This window comes from Suncus etruscus, chromosome 11 (assembly GCF_024139225.1).
Source record: "Suncus etruscus isolate mSunEtr1 chromosome 11, mSunEtr1.pri.cur, whole genome shotgun sequence".
In the NCBI taxonomy this organism is placed as follows: Eukaryota; Metazoa; Chordata; class Mammalia; order Eulipotyphla; family Soricidae; genus Suncus; species Suncus etruscus.
This window is the reverse complement of record NC_064858.1, coordinates 57,207,010-57,223,524: the sequence shown is the minus strand read 5'-3', so window position 1 is coordinate 57,223,524 and position 16,515 is coordinate 57,207,010. Positions and strand designations below refer to the sequence as shown.

The following is a 16,515-nucleotide window of genomic DNA, read 5'->3' as shown; positions in this document are numbered from 1 at the left end:
CAACAAGGGAAATCTACCTCTTAAAGAACACAAAATTTGATCACTATTGGGCCTGGAGAGATAGCACAGCGGCGTTTGCCTTGCAAGCAGCTGATCCAGGACCAAAGGTGGTTGGTTCGAATCCCGGTGTCCCATATGGTCCCCCGTGCCTGCCAGGAGCTATTTCTGAGCAGACAGCCAAGAGTAACCCCTGAGCAACGCCGGGTGTGGCCCCAAAAAAACAAAAACAAACAAAACAAAATTTGATCAATATTTACTAAGGACCATGGGCCTTACCTCTGGAAAGAGACAGAAACAGGGGCTGGGAAAATGACTCACAGCACAGGAGTGTTTCCTTCCGTGGGTCCGAGGTCTAGTTCCAACCACATGTTCCCCTGACCACTGCTGGAAAGGAAACTTCAAAGCATTGAGCTAGTCTCTGAACACCTCTGAGTAGCAGTCATTTTCATTTTGTAGGGGGAGAATCGGGTAGAAGAGAGGGACCTCTCTAGTTTGTGGACCTTCAGGGCAGTTCAAGAGTGGCACGTGGTATCAGGGATCAAGCCTGGACTCCTGTGCAAACCAGACCCACTCTCAGGCATGTGAGCTATGCCCCGGGCCCAGAAGGTGCACTTTTAAGCACTTAGGGGGCCTCCCAGAGAATGTGCCCCTAAGATGGGATTGGATGACGATGACAGTCAGCACTGACATGGTCCTAGCAAAAAGATGAGCAGGAGGGCCAGAGCTGTGGCACAAGTGCTAAGGATCCTGCCTTGCCCTTGCTAGCCTATGACGGACTGCGGTTCAATTCCCGGCATCCCATATGGTCCCCCAAGCCAGGAGCGATTTCAGAGTGCAGAGCCAGGAGTAACCTGAGCGTCACCAGGTGTGGCCCCAAAACAAAAACAAAAAAATTATCTTGAAACACTACAAATACCTCATCAGTATAGGAAACAGCTCAGCTCGGTGGGCTGTTTTCACAATGGAATTCTCTTCAGAAATGCTGAAATGCACAATCTCTTCCTTAAAGCTTCTGTCTTCAAGCAATCTCTGCAAGTTTTCCCTTTAAAAATAGAGAATAGTACATGTCATCATTTAATCATCAACAGTAATCTTAAAAATGCAGTTAAGAAAAAAAATTAGTAGGCCAAAGAGAGCACTCAAAGGCTCGAACAGAGTGGGTGTGAAGGAGCATTTCCTGGGCACCACTGGGAGTGGCTCAGCCCATTCCCCTAAGATAAAAAAGAGGCCATTTGGCACATGAACTAGGTATTAAAGAACACTGTGGACTTTTTCATAAAGAAATATCTTTACAGGGGGCAGTAGCAATAACGTTTGCCTTGCAAGTGGTCAACCCAAGTTTGATCCCCAGCATCCCATATGGTCCCTCGAGCCTGCCAGGAGTGATTTCTGAGTGCATGCATGAACCAAGCGTAACCCCTGAGCACCCTTGGGTGGGCCCAAAAACCGAAGGGGGAAAAAAAAAGAAAAAGAAAAATATTTACATAAATACCTTCCAAAATGACTGCTGCTTTTCAAAAAAAAAAAAAATTTTTTTTGTGGGTCACACCCAGCAGTGCTCTGGGGTTACCTCTGGCTCTGTGCTCAGAAGTCACTCCTGGCAGGCTCTGGGGACCATATGGGATGACGGGAATCGAATCAGGGTCCTCCAGGGTTGGCTACATGCAAGGCAAATTCCCTACCGCTGCGCTGTTGCTCCGACCCCATATTTTCCAAATCTTAAAGCAGTAAAAATGGATTAGATGAAGTTAGACTTAGTAATTTAGCTTAGAAAAGCTTTCTTCACTTTCCAGACTGATTATTAGTGTTCCCTAATAATCACCGACTTTAGGATTCTATCTAAGCAAAAAGAAATTAGTTTTCTTTTCTTCCTTTTTTTTATTTTTTATTTTTTTGGTTTTTAGGCCATACATGGAAGTGCATAGGGGTTACTTCTGGCTTTGTGCTCAGAAATTACTCCTGGCAGTGCTCAGGGGACCACATGGGATGCCAAAGATCAAACCTGTGTTGGCTGCATACAATGCAAACGCCCTACCTACTTACTGTATTATCAGTCTGACCCAATGACTTAACAAATACTTTTCAGTTAATATTCTCTCTTTTCAGTTAATATTCTCTTTCTAAGTTATCTATGGTAAAGCACATTCATTCAACAAATATGCTTCTAGTTTTCTTTTCTTACCTAACAAAAGCATAACTGCCTTGGACAAAAGGACAATTTCCCTGGCCTTCACAAAAATATTTTGGAAAATGCACTCAAGTAGAAAAGTAACTTTTTACTTGGCAAAGAGCTAGTATTCCTCCTTTCCCCCCATTTGAAGCTTTATTTAAACACAGTGATTTTTGTTTGTTTATTTTGGGTCACAACTGGCAGTGCTCAGGGGTTACTTCTGGCTCTACACTCAGAAATTGCTCCTGGCAGGCTCAAGGACCATATGGGATGCCGGAATTCGAACCACTTTTCTTCTGCATGCAAGGCAAACACCTTATCTCCATGCTATCTCTCTGGTCCTAAACACAATAACTTTATGAGCAAAGTAGTTCATAAAAATGTTATCTCAGGTATTCAATATTCTAATTCTAACATCAATCACCACCAGTGCCACCAACATCCCATGTAGTACCCTGAGCACTGCCAACTGTGATCCCTGAATGCAGAACAAAGAGTAGCCCCTGAACAATGCCAGGTGTGGCCCCATAAAAAAGTAAATAAAAAAAAAAACCAAAAAGCACAACAAAATGAAAGCAGAGTAGATGAGATTACGCTATCCCTTGAGCCAAAAAGTTCATAACTTTTTTCAGTAAGGTTCTTGTTTTGGAAAATATTCTATTGTCATTTATTAAATTATAGATACAAGAAATAGATTTATTAATTTTACTTAATAGTCTAAATGTCTCCATTTTAACTCAAAATATAATAACTATCAAGGAGTATATTCAAAAACATAGCCAATAATTTTTTTAGAGTATGTAGTGATACTGAGACTTACAACCGTAAAAATACTTTTCTAGTAAAGTATCGTTTCAATTGCCCTTAAAAATGCCTACCTTGGTCCACACCATAAGAATATTCATACTGGGGCCAGTGAGGTGGTGCTAGAGGTAAGGTGTTTGCCTTGCAAGCGCTAGCCAAGGAAAGACCACGGTTCGATCCCCCTGAGTACCATATGGTCCCCCCAAGCCAGGAGAAATTTCTGAGCGCTTAGCCAGGAGAAACCCCTGAGCATCAAATGGGTGTGGCCCCCAAAACAAAAAAAGAATACTCATACTAGGAATTTCCTGACCCACTTGATTGTAAATAACTTAAAAGTATTAAAACATATAATATGATTATTTCAATAAGATATATTTATAAAAAAACTTGAGTAAATAAGTCTGCATATTATCTTCCTTAAAAAAAAATCACCACCAGTGTGACCTTCCCTCCATCAATGTCCCAAGCTACCCACTGCCGCTTCCCATAGCCTAAACACTTAGTAGGCACAAAATAATTTGTTGTTATCAGTTCTCAGTTGCTTGTTATTTCATATATTTATAACATATATATAATGTTATACATAACATAATATATATAATATATATATATGACATAATATATATAATGTTACTGAAGTTATTGTCCCAGAGTCTGATGAGTTGTTAGGTTCTAGTAAAGACTCCTTTCCTATTGTTTTCAATAATTATGCTTAGTGGGCTTCGCATTTCTTTAGGCTTAAGTAACTTACCTATAAGGGAGGAGGTGTGGATGTTTATATGTCATTATGCAATCCAGGGCTATTCTTTGTACAGTCTGATCCTGATGTAGTAACAACTAAGAAAAATATGGAGAAAAAAATATACATAATAGTTAAGCTACATCTATACTATAAGTACTTTATAAATGCGTTTTATAGAATATAGAGAATATATACACATGGCATGAGACAGTGATTTATTTTACTGGATTTGTTAAACTAGAATTCCTAAAATCTAAATTTTTTTGTTTTTGTTTTGTATTTGGGTTATACCCAGTGGTGCTCAGAAATCGCTCCTGGCTGTCTAGGGGGACCATATGAGGTGCCAGGATTCGAACCACTGTTAGTCCTGGGTCAGCTGTGTGCAAGGCAAATGCCCTATCACTGTGCTCTCTCTCTGACCCCATAAAATCTAAAGTTTTAAATGTGGGGTAGAGATGATTCCTGAGTTAGAGAGTGAGAAGGGGTTAAGGTGCTTGCCTTGCATGCTGCTAACTCTGGTTCACTCAATCCATGGCAACACCAAGTTTGACTTCAGAAAAGTAAAAAGAAATAAAGAATATAATAATAGGTTTAAACTTTTAAATATTCTGTACTTAAATGTAGACATGGAATCGCTTCTCCGCCTTTTGGCTAAGATCAAATGTAAAATGTAGACATGGGTACCCTATTCAGATTACTGAAAGTTATCTTTGCGAAGAAAATGCTAGAGAAGAGGGTCGGAGCCCTGGCGCAGGTGCTAACCTAAGATGGACCATGGTTCAATCCCCAGTGTTCCATATGGTCCCCCAAGCCAGGGGCAATTTTAAGTGCATAGCCAGGAGTAACTCCTAGGCATCACTGGGTATGGCCCAAAAACAAACAAACAAACAAAAAAAAAAAAAAGAAAGAAAGAAAGAAAAGAAAAGAAAATGCTAGAGAAAAGTTCACAAGGTTGGGAAGAGGGCTCAGCAGGCAGGACTGGAAATTTTGCAAGCAGAAATCTTGGGTTCGTCCCGATACCACATGGTTCTCTGAGCATAGCTGGAAGCAAAGCCCAAGTACTGAGATCAGGGACACCACTAAGCACCACAGCTTTGGTCCTCAGAACTAAAATTTACAAAGAATCATAATGCAACAATTTATTTTACTTACCTGAAGATACAGTTCATATAGTTTGGACTCTAGATATAACGCCAATGGATTAGAAAACTTGGAAAAAACTTGCAAATGAGCAATTAATTGCCTAGAAGAAAGAGACAGAGAAAGAAGGCATTGAAAAAATTAAAGAATATACAACCTTAAGACCTTAGTATTCACCAATTTTAGTTTCCCTGATAAGTACTAAAGTATTTTTTACTATAGCTTTGTTGTTAATTACACAAACAAGTTTTATTTGCAGTTAGGAAATCATTCCCCAGAAATTACTAATTTTGGCATCCTTTCCCTAAAACCCCAGTTTCTAAACACAGAGAATTTCTGAGGCAGTGTTGAAATGGTTTAAATTAAATTAAAAGGAATCTGAACCAAAGCTTCCTAACCATTTTCTACCACTGATCCCCATTCCTATCAACTGCCCATCTCATCTCGTCCATAGCCTCCATTTACATGACTTGCACCCATGCACAACAAATGTAAAGACCACAGTGAATACTTCAACCCAACATGCAAGGACCAGAGCAGGTGTGTGTGCAGCCCCAATCATCTCCAAAGATAACAAATGGAAGGAAGAATGAGGAGAGAATTTAAAAACAAAGAGTCAATGAGAATGGGAATGGATTCAGAGGTACTTTAGAACTACTTGTTCATGAAGACCTTGCTCCATAAGGGACTCTAAAGCCAGGGCCTTGAGTATATTGAGATGGTCTCAAGAGTGTGATGAGCTTTTTACTTATACTTTCAAGGATAGTGTGTGCTTGCCATATTCTATATTTCACTGTGGGAGGCACAAAAACTCATTAAGACATGAATCTTATCTTGCAAGTATGTCTGATTTTCAAGTAAGGAGTTATTCTATTTCTCAAGCCTGGAGAAGCACGATGGAGGTAGAAACAGCTGATTCTTGTGCTATCTCATGTTTCACTGGACTACCACGATTCCTTTAAAAATCCTTCACCTGGCATCAAAGTACAATGCCTTCAGCACTGGGCATTGAGAATCATTCACTTTTATAAAACAGAATTCAGCAGAAGGCATGGAAAAAAAGCGGCTTAAAGGATGAACTCATGAAGCCTGGGAAAGACTCAATAAATGGGCATATTCAGTAGACAGAATGTTGAAAAGCCATAGAGTATAAGGTAATGGGGTCCCTGCACTCTAACTCAGATCATCTTCAAGTAAGCCAGGGTAACTTCAGGCCATGGGTCTGTCTCTAAGTTTCTAAGATTTAGGTGAATGAATAACCCAGAGAATAAGAAAGAATAAAAAAAAAAATGTAGTGACCTGTGAAGAAAAAAAATTAAAAATCAAGTACTTGGAAAGAGATTGGTCAAAAGGCAAAGGAAAGGTGCTGATGTGTGCCTTTTTCTAAGAGAAAAAGATGTTCTATTACATATTCCCCAGCACATAAATCTCATGCCCTGTAGTAGGACAAAAAGTAACAGGTCAAAAAGCACTTAAGCACTCCATACACCAATAACCTCAGCTCTAAAATCAAACTATGATTATAAACACACACTCTCTTCAAGCTCCCCCAATTCTAACATCTGCGAAAAACAGAAAAAAAAGTGCATTAAAAAAGCAATGAAGAGACTGAGTTTTCTGGGGATAGTATGAAGTGCAAGGCATAGCATAGTTCAAGTAGCTAGTTGTGCACAGGTGGACACAAGGATCCCTAAAGTCCCCTTGTCAGCATGGGACCTACTTTGCGGCAGCTCTTCTGGTCTTCTTCTTCTGTGACTTTTCATCTTCAGGCACCACCTCTTCCTCAGTCACCCCATCTTCAGCAGCAAAATCCTCTTCTAGCTCCTCTGCTGTCCCAGCTTGGCCTTTTCTCCGTAAATCCTGGGTGGGAGCCACCTGTAGATCTGTTGGGTAATATTCATTGCTACAAGGACGAAAACAGAAAGAGGATAAGACGCTTTTTTGGTTGACCTGGGATCAATCCCCATATGGTCCCTTAAGCTTCACCAGAATTAAGACCTAAGCACCACTGGTGTGGTTAAAAAAAAAAAAAAAAAGCCCACATCTCAGGACTCCAGACAGTACAGTATGTAACAATTTGCCTTGCAACAAGTGGTTTTAGGACAACTGGTCAGTTGCAAAAAAGCGAATTTGGACCTCCATCTAACACTATGCACAAAGGTCAAATCCAAATGCATTAACAACAACCTGGATATCAGACTACAACAAAAGGTATATAGAAGAACATGTAGATAAAACACTCAATCACATTGAGACTAAAGAAATCTTCTAGGAGGAAACACCACTATCCAAACAAATAGAAGCAGAGATAAATAAAAGGGATTAAAAATGGGGAGAAGAAATGAACAGACACTTTCCCAAAGAAGAAATACAAATGGCCAAAAGGCACATGAAAAAATGCTCTACATCACAAGTCATCAGGGAGATGCAAATCAAACAACGAGATACCATCTCATACACAGAGACTGACACACGTCACAAAAATCAAAAACAATCAATGCTGATAGGGATGTGAGGAGAAAGGAACTCTCATTTACTGCTGTGGGATTGCTGTCTTGTCTAGCCTTAATGGAAAACAATGTGGAGATTCCTCCAAAAACTGGAAATTGAGCTCCCATACAATCCAGCTATACCATTCTTAGGGAGATACTCTAGGAACACAAAAACACAATACAAAAATGCTCTTTGCATGCTTATGTTCATTGCAGCACTATTTACAATAGCTAGAATCTGTAAACAACCCAGATGCCTGACAACAGATGAGTGGCTAAAGATATTATGGTACATATAAACAATGGAACACTGTGCAATGAAAAATTAAGTCATGAAATTTCCTATATATGGATGGACATGGAAACTATTATGCTGAGTGAACTAAGTCAGAGGAGATAGACACAAAATAGTCTCACTCATCTATAGAATTTTAGAAAAATAACAGACAATACAGTAATAATACCCAGAGACAATAGAGATGAGGGCTGTAAGGACTGGCCCACGATATAAAATTTACCACAAAGAGTGGTAAGTGCAGTTAGATAAATAACTAGACTAACAACGTTCATGATAATGGTAGTGAGTGAGAGGAAATAGAAGGCCTGTCTTGAATATAGACAGAAGGTGGGAGAGGAGGGAAATGGGGAGGTATTGGTGGCAGGAAGATTGCACTGGTGAAGGGGGGGTACTTATTTTCCTCCCCCAATAATTTTTATTGTGACCAAAGTGAATTACAGATCTTTCACAATTGTATTTTAGGTACATAGTGGTACTGAATCAGAATTCCCACCACCAGTGTTGTCCTCCTCCACCCCTGTTCCCAGTATGTATCCTATATCCCCCCTCCTGTTCCCCCCAGGCTGCTAATATAAGTGGTCCCCTCTGTGTCTAGCTTGTTGTAGAGTGGGTATCGATTATGTTGTCCTTGGCTTTAGATTTGGTGTTTAAGTCTGATCTTTTTTTTAATTTCTACTCAATGTTCATATGACTGTTTGGTCTTGGTACCATCCATTTTTTCCCCTCAATTTATGAGTCAGAACAAAATGATTCAGGTTATGTGGTTCTGTTTACACATGATGGACACAGAACGGACACCTGTTCGAATCCCAGCATCCCTGGAGCCTGCCAGGATCGACTTCTGAGCAAAGAGCTAGGAGTAACTCCTGAGTGCCACCAGGTGTGACCCAAAAACCAAAAAAAAAGTAGTAGTTGTGGAGGCCTGGCGATAGCACAAAGGGCTAAGGTGCAGCCTAGCAGTTGCATGGTTCCCCTAACACCACCAACCTGAATGAATAAACAAAACTGAGCCAAAATAGCACCAGGGCTTAGAGCCCTGCCCTTCTAAATATATGGGCACAAGTTCTGATCCTCAGAATCCCACATATGCCATGTATGGTCCTGGCAGCTAAGCTATTTGCACATCCTCACCTCCACAAACCCCAACCCCCACCCATCCCATAACATCACAACTGGGTATGTGTGAGCACTGCCACAAAAATAGATACACAAGTGCCATGGACAGAAGGCAGAAACTTGGGCAAACTCATTTGCGAGCACCTGCAACTTAGGAGTACACACACAGGAATCAAATGCACAGATCTGAAAACCAGCTGTGATACTCAACACTGGGTGCGTGTATGTTGGCCACTGCAACAGCAATACTGACAGCATGGGAGGCAGAGGACAGGACACAAATAAATAATATAGTCTTCGGTGCCAAACAAGCCTTAGTTGAGACATTTTCTTTTTAATTATGTACCTTTTAGTCTCTAAGTCTTCTGAAATTCAGAGACCCACTTTGACTAGACCTTCTCCTGTAAGAGGAAGGTTTTTTTTTTTTTTTTTTTTTGGTTTTTGGTTTGTGGGTCACACCTGGCCATGTTCAGGGGTTACTTCTGGCTCTACGCTCAGAAATCACGTCTGGCAGGCTCAGGGGACCATATAGAATGCCGGAATTCAAATCAGCATCCTTCTGCATGCAAGGCAAATGCCCTATCTCCATGCTATCTCTCCAACCCCAAAATGAAGGTTTTTTTATTCAGATACTTAGGAAATGAATATATGGCAGGAAAGCTGCAACATGGCTAACACCATGTCTGCACATGTATAGCCTCTTGTATTTTACAAAATAAAACACACACATTGTTGTGTATGATTTTCAATACAAGGCAAGGAAACATCTACTTGTTTTCTTTTATTCGGAATACCCTCAAGAAGATAACGCACTCTTCTACCAGAATATCTACTGCCACATCTTTTTTGTAACCTTTCCTAGAATTAATTAATAATTTACAAAAGCCTTTTCACTCATGCATGCAATCCTATTTTCTTTTACCCACATGAAGACATGGTGCCAGCAATTCTGGCTGCAAGGGTATTTTAAATTTTCCCACCCACTATGAATCATTTGTGTCAGCATTATATAATATCTGCTGATTAGTCTCCAATATGAAGTCCATCAAATTTACTCTGCCACCACTCCCAAATCTGCCTTCATCTGTTTGTTTTTTTTAAAGAATTGTTTGCACTTGCTGTTTCTATTCTCTTTAAGCACATTTAAGTCAGGCTTTCATCTCTACCAAATGAACTCAAGTAATTTTTTGATAAGGGCACTTCTAAATCCAATAGTTAATTCTAATTCGTCATCAAAACGATATCTTGAACACATTAAACTCAACTGATTACTCCACCTTGAAATATTTTTTTTCTAGGGACACGAGTGGTCCTGGTTCTTCTCTCCTCTTCTGACTTTCTTTTATGATTCCACAGTACCCTTACCCCTTAGGGCCTGTCAATCCTTGGTAGTCTTCCAGGTGCTGCTTCCTTCCATTTCTTAAATTTTGAAGCTATCCATATACTGATGAGACTCCTATCTATTAGCTTAGACCAATCTTTCCCAGGAACCTGTAATTCCAAGTTCAACTGCCTACTTGACATCTTCATTTAGGAATTATTCAGTATCCCAAACTTGATGTGCTGAAAAATGATCCTTGCCACAAATCTGGCAACTTCTGCATTCCTCTGAGCCTCAGTAATGGAAACTCTCTTGTTTGAGTCATTCAGGTCAATTTAGAACTATAGTTTCCCTTCAAGCTATACATCACCTTACATTGCATGTGTTTAGAAATTCTGTAAGTTTATCTAACTGCAAATCATTTTCTGCTTCTGGATGGGGCCACACCTGGTGATGTTCAGGAACTATTTCCAGCTCTATGCTTGAGGATACTTCCTGGTACTGCTCTGAGGACCCTGTGGTACTAGGGATAAAACTGGCAAAGTGTGTGCCACTCCTCATCTTCACCATGATAACCTGGGTCAAGTCACCATCATATCTAGCTTGAATTTTTGTAATTTCCTTTTAACTGGTCTCTGTTCTTCTATTCTCAATCCCAGGGCCAAAAAATTTCTGAAAAGCTTAAATCACGCCATGGCCATTACTTAAGTCCTTCCTCTAACTGATAAGCATTACACAATTTGCTCCCTTGTCAATGACTTTGCTCTCCTCTCTAACTAAGTGCCTGAGTCACTCTGCTTGATGACTCAGTTCAGTAGATGTCCTGTGGCTGAGCCTGGCATGTGCCTGATTTCTGCCACAGAACTGTGGGGTGGGTCATGTTACAACCTTATAAACTCAATTTATACTAGATCTACTGCATTTCCCCATGTAATAAAGTAGAAAGGGAAAACATATTTTTGTTGTTGTTGTTTTTGGGTCACACCCGGCAGCACTCAGAGGTTACTCCTGGCTCTGTGCTCAAAACTCGCCCCTGGCAGACACAGGGGACCATATGGGATGCCAGGATTCGAACCACCATCCTTCTGCATATCCTGAGAAAACATACTTTTAACTGATTAATTTTACTCTTACTTCACATCCCTTCATTTTCCTTTTATAACAATCTCAATTCTTCATACTTTATTTAGTCAAAATAAAACAACACCCCCCAAAATTCGAGTTACTCTTGGAAAAAACAATCTTTAGTACACCCAGGTGTCTAGGGTAGAATTACTTGAAAATACTTTCAAGTCTGAGAGGCACAAAAACAGGACAAGTAGCAAGGCCTTGGTATGCTGATGGATCTCAATACTGGCCCTTCTAGGGGGGCAGCCTGGGATTGTTTTTTAAATCAAGATCATTTGTGTCTGTTGAAATTATTTTATATGGACAAATTGGACAGAGCCAGGGAATTAAGGCTTGAAAAGAAAGAAGTTGTATAAAGAAGATGGGAGCCAAAATGGAAGTTTACTACCTCTCACCTTTCCCTCACACCCTACCAGGGTTATATTTCTAGAGATGAACACTTACTTGATAAATCTCAAGAGAAGCGGTGAAAGTTCCCTGGACCGTGGCTCCACCCTCTCTGGAAACTTCGTTAGAGCTCGCCACAGCAAAAAGCGGTAGTTGGTATGGTCCAGTCTCTCTCGGCAATCTATTTTTAGGGCCAGCTGCTGAAGAAAAAGCGCACCCACATCTCCTTCCTTGGCCAGATCCCCGTGTTCATCTCCAGTGGACTTCTGGTCTCTTCGATTACTTTGCAGTTCTTCCTCTGCAGGAAAACCATCATCAGAACCACTAAGGCAATGCTGAAATTATTTCACAGCATTACTTTTGGTGAGGACATTTCTTTTTCTGCTAGTCTATGGAAATCATAAAGTATATTAAAAGGTTATCTAAGAGATAATTTTCATCTCCTAATTTCATGTACAACTAAACAGGAAAAGTTGAACAGTTAAATAATCACTTTTCTCTCCAGTAAACCAACCCCCTTTCAGTGGCCCCTTACATACCAGCAAGAGTAGCTGCTTTTTCTAGATGTTCATAGTAGACTTTCCAGAATTGCTTATTTTCCATTTCATGTGCATGAGAACTGAAAGGTCACCAAAGAAGAACATGAAACAACATGTGTTCTGTACTAGAGCTCAGAGAGCAAGGAGGAAGGACAGGACCAAAATGTTAACTTATCCCTAATAAGCAACTTATGTCCTTCATATTTTTTCAAGGTGTCAGAACTAAGCAAAAATTATCAATCTGAAATGAGTCTATGCAGCTGTGCATGGATAGGGGAACAATTTCATGACTCTTCAGAGCAGGTGTTACTTCCACACACTCATTAACTATAATAATGTCCGTCCCACAACCATCATCTCCATCCTCTGGACGTTCCTCCCACCAGCAGAGTCAACAATTCTACAGCCCAAGTCCAGGAGATTCTTTCCAATTTGTTTTGTTCCTTTGCTTTGCTTCTCTATAGCTTATACAGCAGTTAGAGAAGACTATTTTTAGGGACACAAGCATCAGCCTTTTCAAACCAGTTACATATGTGTATATATACATATATAGGTATATATGTATATACATAGACACACACAAACAGAAAATGCCTCAAGTGCTCTACTTCACTCATACCAAATCTAAACTGGTTTTTTTTTTTTTTTTTTTTTTTTTTTTTTTGGTTTTTCAGGCCACACGTGTTTGATGCTCAGGAGTTACTCCTGGCTAGGGGGGACCATATGGGACGCAGGGGATCGAACTGCGGTCCTTCCTTGGCTAGCACTTGCAAGGCAGACACCTTACCTCTAGCGCCACCTCTCTGGCCCCTAAACTGTGGGTTTTCTTGTCCCTCACCAAATTCAAATATACATATCATTAACATGCAACCAGACTATGCAATACAGACTATAAGAAAAATGGCATTGGGCCCGGAGAGATAGCACAGCGGCATTTGCCTTGCAAGCAGCCGATCCAGGACCAAAGGTGGTTGGTTCAAATCCCGGTGTCCCATATGGTCCCCTGTGCCTGCCAGGAGCTATTTCTGAGCAGCCAGCCAGGAGTAACCCCTAAGTATCGCCGGGTGTGGCCCAAAAACCAAAAAAAAAGAAAAATGGCATTGAGAATTTAAGAGAAGGATTAATCATAAGTGTTTTTATAATTTTATATTACTAACAGCATTAGCAAAATATATTGTCCTTTTTATTTTAAGGCCACACCTGGCTGTGCATAGGGCTTTCTCCTGGCTCTTGTTCAAGGTGGGAACTCTGCATCCTGGTAGGACTCAGGGGACTTGACTTTGGGTCAGTCAAATGCAAATCAAATGCCTTACAAACTGTAATATCACTCTGGTTCTCTGTCAATAATATTTTAAGAAACAAACTTTAGAAAGAACAGGAACTATTATGTTGTTATCAAAGGAGGAGGCTTTTTTGTTAAAAAAGATAGGCATAGAGAAAAAAGTACAGCCAGCTTCAGTGAAACCTTCACTGTGTGGAAGACCAGCCTCTGATCCTGGCAAGATGCTTTTGTTGCTTAAACCCAACGAACTGACAAAGTTCAAGTAAGAAAACCTTGCTTTCAGGACACTACTATTAAGACTTTGGAAGGCAGACAAATTCATGAAAGGATTTTCTATTTTCTGCTTCTGTAAAATAAGAACTAAATGCTAAAAGTTTTGAGAGGCCACACTGGATATATTTGTAATCTGGCAAAAAGTTCAAGCATGCCACCTGCAGACAATCACCCAAAAAGTAGTAGATTTCTATGTATTAGGCACAATGATTATCTTTTCACAAACTACTGCAAAAAGCAATATAACAATACATCAGACAAATTATATAAAGTAAAAAGAGAAAAATCCTCCAAAGTTACTTCAAGCACACAGAACATAAACAACTAAAAAGCCTGACAGAAAGAATAACTGGTGTTTCTTAACTGACCTTACCCCACAACAAACGATGTCCAAAGCCGTAAAAAATGTAAACCCTCCCCCACTTCACTTAAATCCTGGGACCTTTAAAGTGTGGATCAGACCTCACATTTAATATAGTATTGTGTAACTACTAAAAGATTTGTCTTAATATAAATTTGTTGATTTATTATCATCAATGTTTGATCTGTACGCCTGCATACTCAGTGAGTGTAAAAATTTCTCAGGGGTCATAGGAGGAAAGAGTTTTAAAAGGCAGATTTAAATAACACTGAGGAGTCAAAGGCTGACTCAAGGTTCCACAGTAGTCAAAGTGTAACAGCCTCATGTTCTATTTCCTTGTTTTTGGTGGCAGAGAAAAGCCTTCGGTGAGGGGCTGGAGAGACAGCACAGCGGTGGGGTGTCTGCCTTGCATACAGCTGATCCAGGACTGACTGATAGTGGTTAAAATCCTGGCATCCCATATGGTCCCCTGTGCCTGCCAGGAGCAATTTCTGAGAGCAAAGCCAGGAGTAACCCCTGAGCGTCGCCGGGTGAGACCCAAAACCAACAACAACAACAACGAAAAAAAAAAAAAAAAAAAAGAACAAAAGAAAAGACAGAAAAGCCTTCAGTGGCCACGATCCACGAGCTTACAGAAGGGATGGGTCCTACAGTGTCACTCTACTCCCCGCAGTCACAGATGATGGAGGGAATCGCTTTAGGAAGAGTTGGCAGTGGAGAGCACAGGGCTTAGTGTGTGGCTTGCTCAAATATGCCTATAAATCATCACTGGCATGGAGTTGTGCTAGAAACCAAGAGTACAGCTGATGCAGCATGACAGGCAAACAAGAACCCAGGGACCAGGTCCAATGCCACAGGCTAGAATTTCTCTGCACACACAGTGAAGAAGTATCTGTCAAGGCAAAGGGCCACCACACTACCCTGAAGTCCTCAGGAAGGGCATCTCCGGGGTCTTCTTTGGGTGCAGTAAACAGGGATGAATAGGGCTCCTGTAGCAGAGCACAAGCCTTGCACCCCATGGCCCATCATCCTGACACCCTCCCCTGCATAGCTAGGTATGGCCTGGTTCTCCAGCAACATCTGAAGTGACCCACAATACACAAGAAGGAGAGGGATAGGAAAGGTGAAGAGGGGTGAGAAAAAGGGAGGGGAGTGGGAAGAAGGAAAGAACAAAGAAAAAAATGAAGAAGGGAAAGAGAGAAGGAGGGCAGAGGAAGGGAGCCCATCCTGTAACTCATGCTCACCTTATGAGTTCAATAACAGGGTCCCAGAGAGCACTGAAGTTCACATATAACATCCCTAATAAGTAACGAAGTGGCACCTGCAATTTATAGGAGACTCAGTTAAAAGTGTTAAGAAACATAATAAAATATCAGTGAAATGCAGGTATCTTATCAGGTATCTTATCAGGAAAAGTTGTAGTTGAACAATATGTGCTTTATGAAAAAACAGGTTATCAACCCCCCACTCAGTGTGCAATTTTTCCATGCTCCCCCAAATGTCACCATTTAACATATAAAGTCCCTATAAAAAAAAAAAAGGCCCTAAAGCAAACAAAGTGTTCCAGTTCATTCCAGCTCACACTAGTGAGAAGATGGTATAAACAGATCTGATTTATAGTTAAAATCCCACCTAACAAGCACTCATCGCCTGTTAGATGGAACTGGAACAGCAACCAGGGAAGTACAGATGCCAAGGGCACAGGAAGTAAGCTATAAAGGGCACCTGAGGTTCAAGGTGATATCCTGAATTTGCACAACTGTGTTTAAGTTCAGAGAATCTAAAGCCTCCTCAGCTGCCTTCTGGAGGAACTGACAGTAATGATGGTGATGATCAAGAGGAAGATGATAATGGTGGTGGTGATGATGATGATGACCACCTAAATTGCTAGGAAGGAAGCCCAGAGAATGAGCTGTATATACTTATCCTGGGGGTGCCAGGGGTTGAGTATATTTTAGCATTTTCTTTCCCATGGGAAGCATCACCCAAGACACTGACATGCAAACTGGCTAAGAGCAGAACTGCTGGGTAGAAAAAGAAGGTGTCTACTGGGGTTAGTGTTTAGCTCTTCGCAAAGTAATTCATGACCTATCTTCAGCCTATGAGTGGAAAAACCCTGCAGTGAATGTGGCAGATGATCAGGTTCTGAACTTGACCTCCCAATCCCCTGCTGCCATCTTTTACCAACATTCAGGGCAAGTGGAGACAAAGTGATGTTCCATTGGTAAAGAAACTGCTGGAATCATTTAACTGAAATGAGGCTAGATTTTTGTCTGAATGTGGGTTAAGGTCACACCAACTATGCTCTGGGTTTCCTCCTGGCAGGGCTCAGTAGACCATATGGGAAGATGAGGATTAAACTGGGTTTGGGGGCTGGAGCAAAGCTCAGTGGTAGGGCATCAGCCTTGCATGCAGCCAACCCAAGATGAACCCGGATATCCCATAAGGTTCCCAAGCCTTCC

The 16,515-nt window shown here is 40.9% G+C and overlaps 1 protein-coding gene across 2 annotated transcripts in view; it reads right to left on the bottom strand.

Moving 5' to 3' along the window:
• UTP20 (UTP20 small subunit processome component) overlaps positions 1-16,515 on the bottom strand; it is a 148,421-nt gene that overhangs the window by 78,626 nt on the left and 53,280 nt on the right. For both annotated transcript variants that reach the window (XM_049782797.1, XM_049782796.1), the window contains exons 19-25: positions 15,298-15,374; positions 12,138-12,217; positions 11,656-11,896; positions 6,577-6,759; positions 4,869-4,959; positions 3,726-3,811; positions 917-1,042 (exon numbers count right to left, since the gene is read on the bottom strand). In XM_049782797.1, coding sequence (XP_049638754.1) covers positions 917-1,042; positions 3,726-3,811; positions 4,869-4,959; positions 6,577-6,759; positions 11,656-11,896; positions 12,138-12,217; positions 15,298-15,374 — 884 coding nt within the window. The remainder of the gene's footprint in view (positions 1-916; positions 1,043-3,725; positions 3,812-4,868; positions 4,960-6,576; positions 6,760-11,655; positions 11,897-12,137; positions 12,218-15,297; positions 15,375-16,515) is intronic.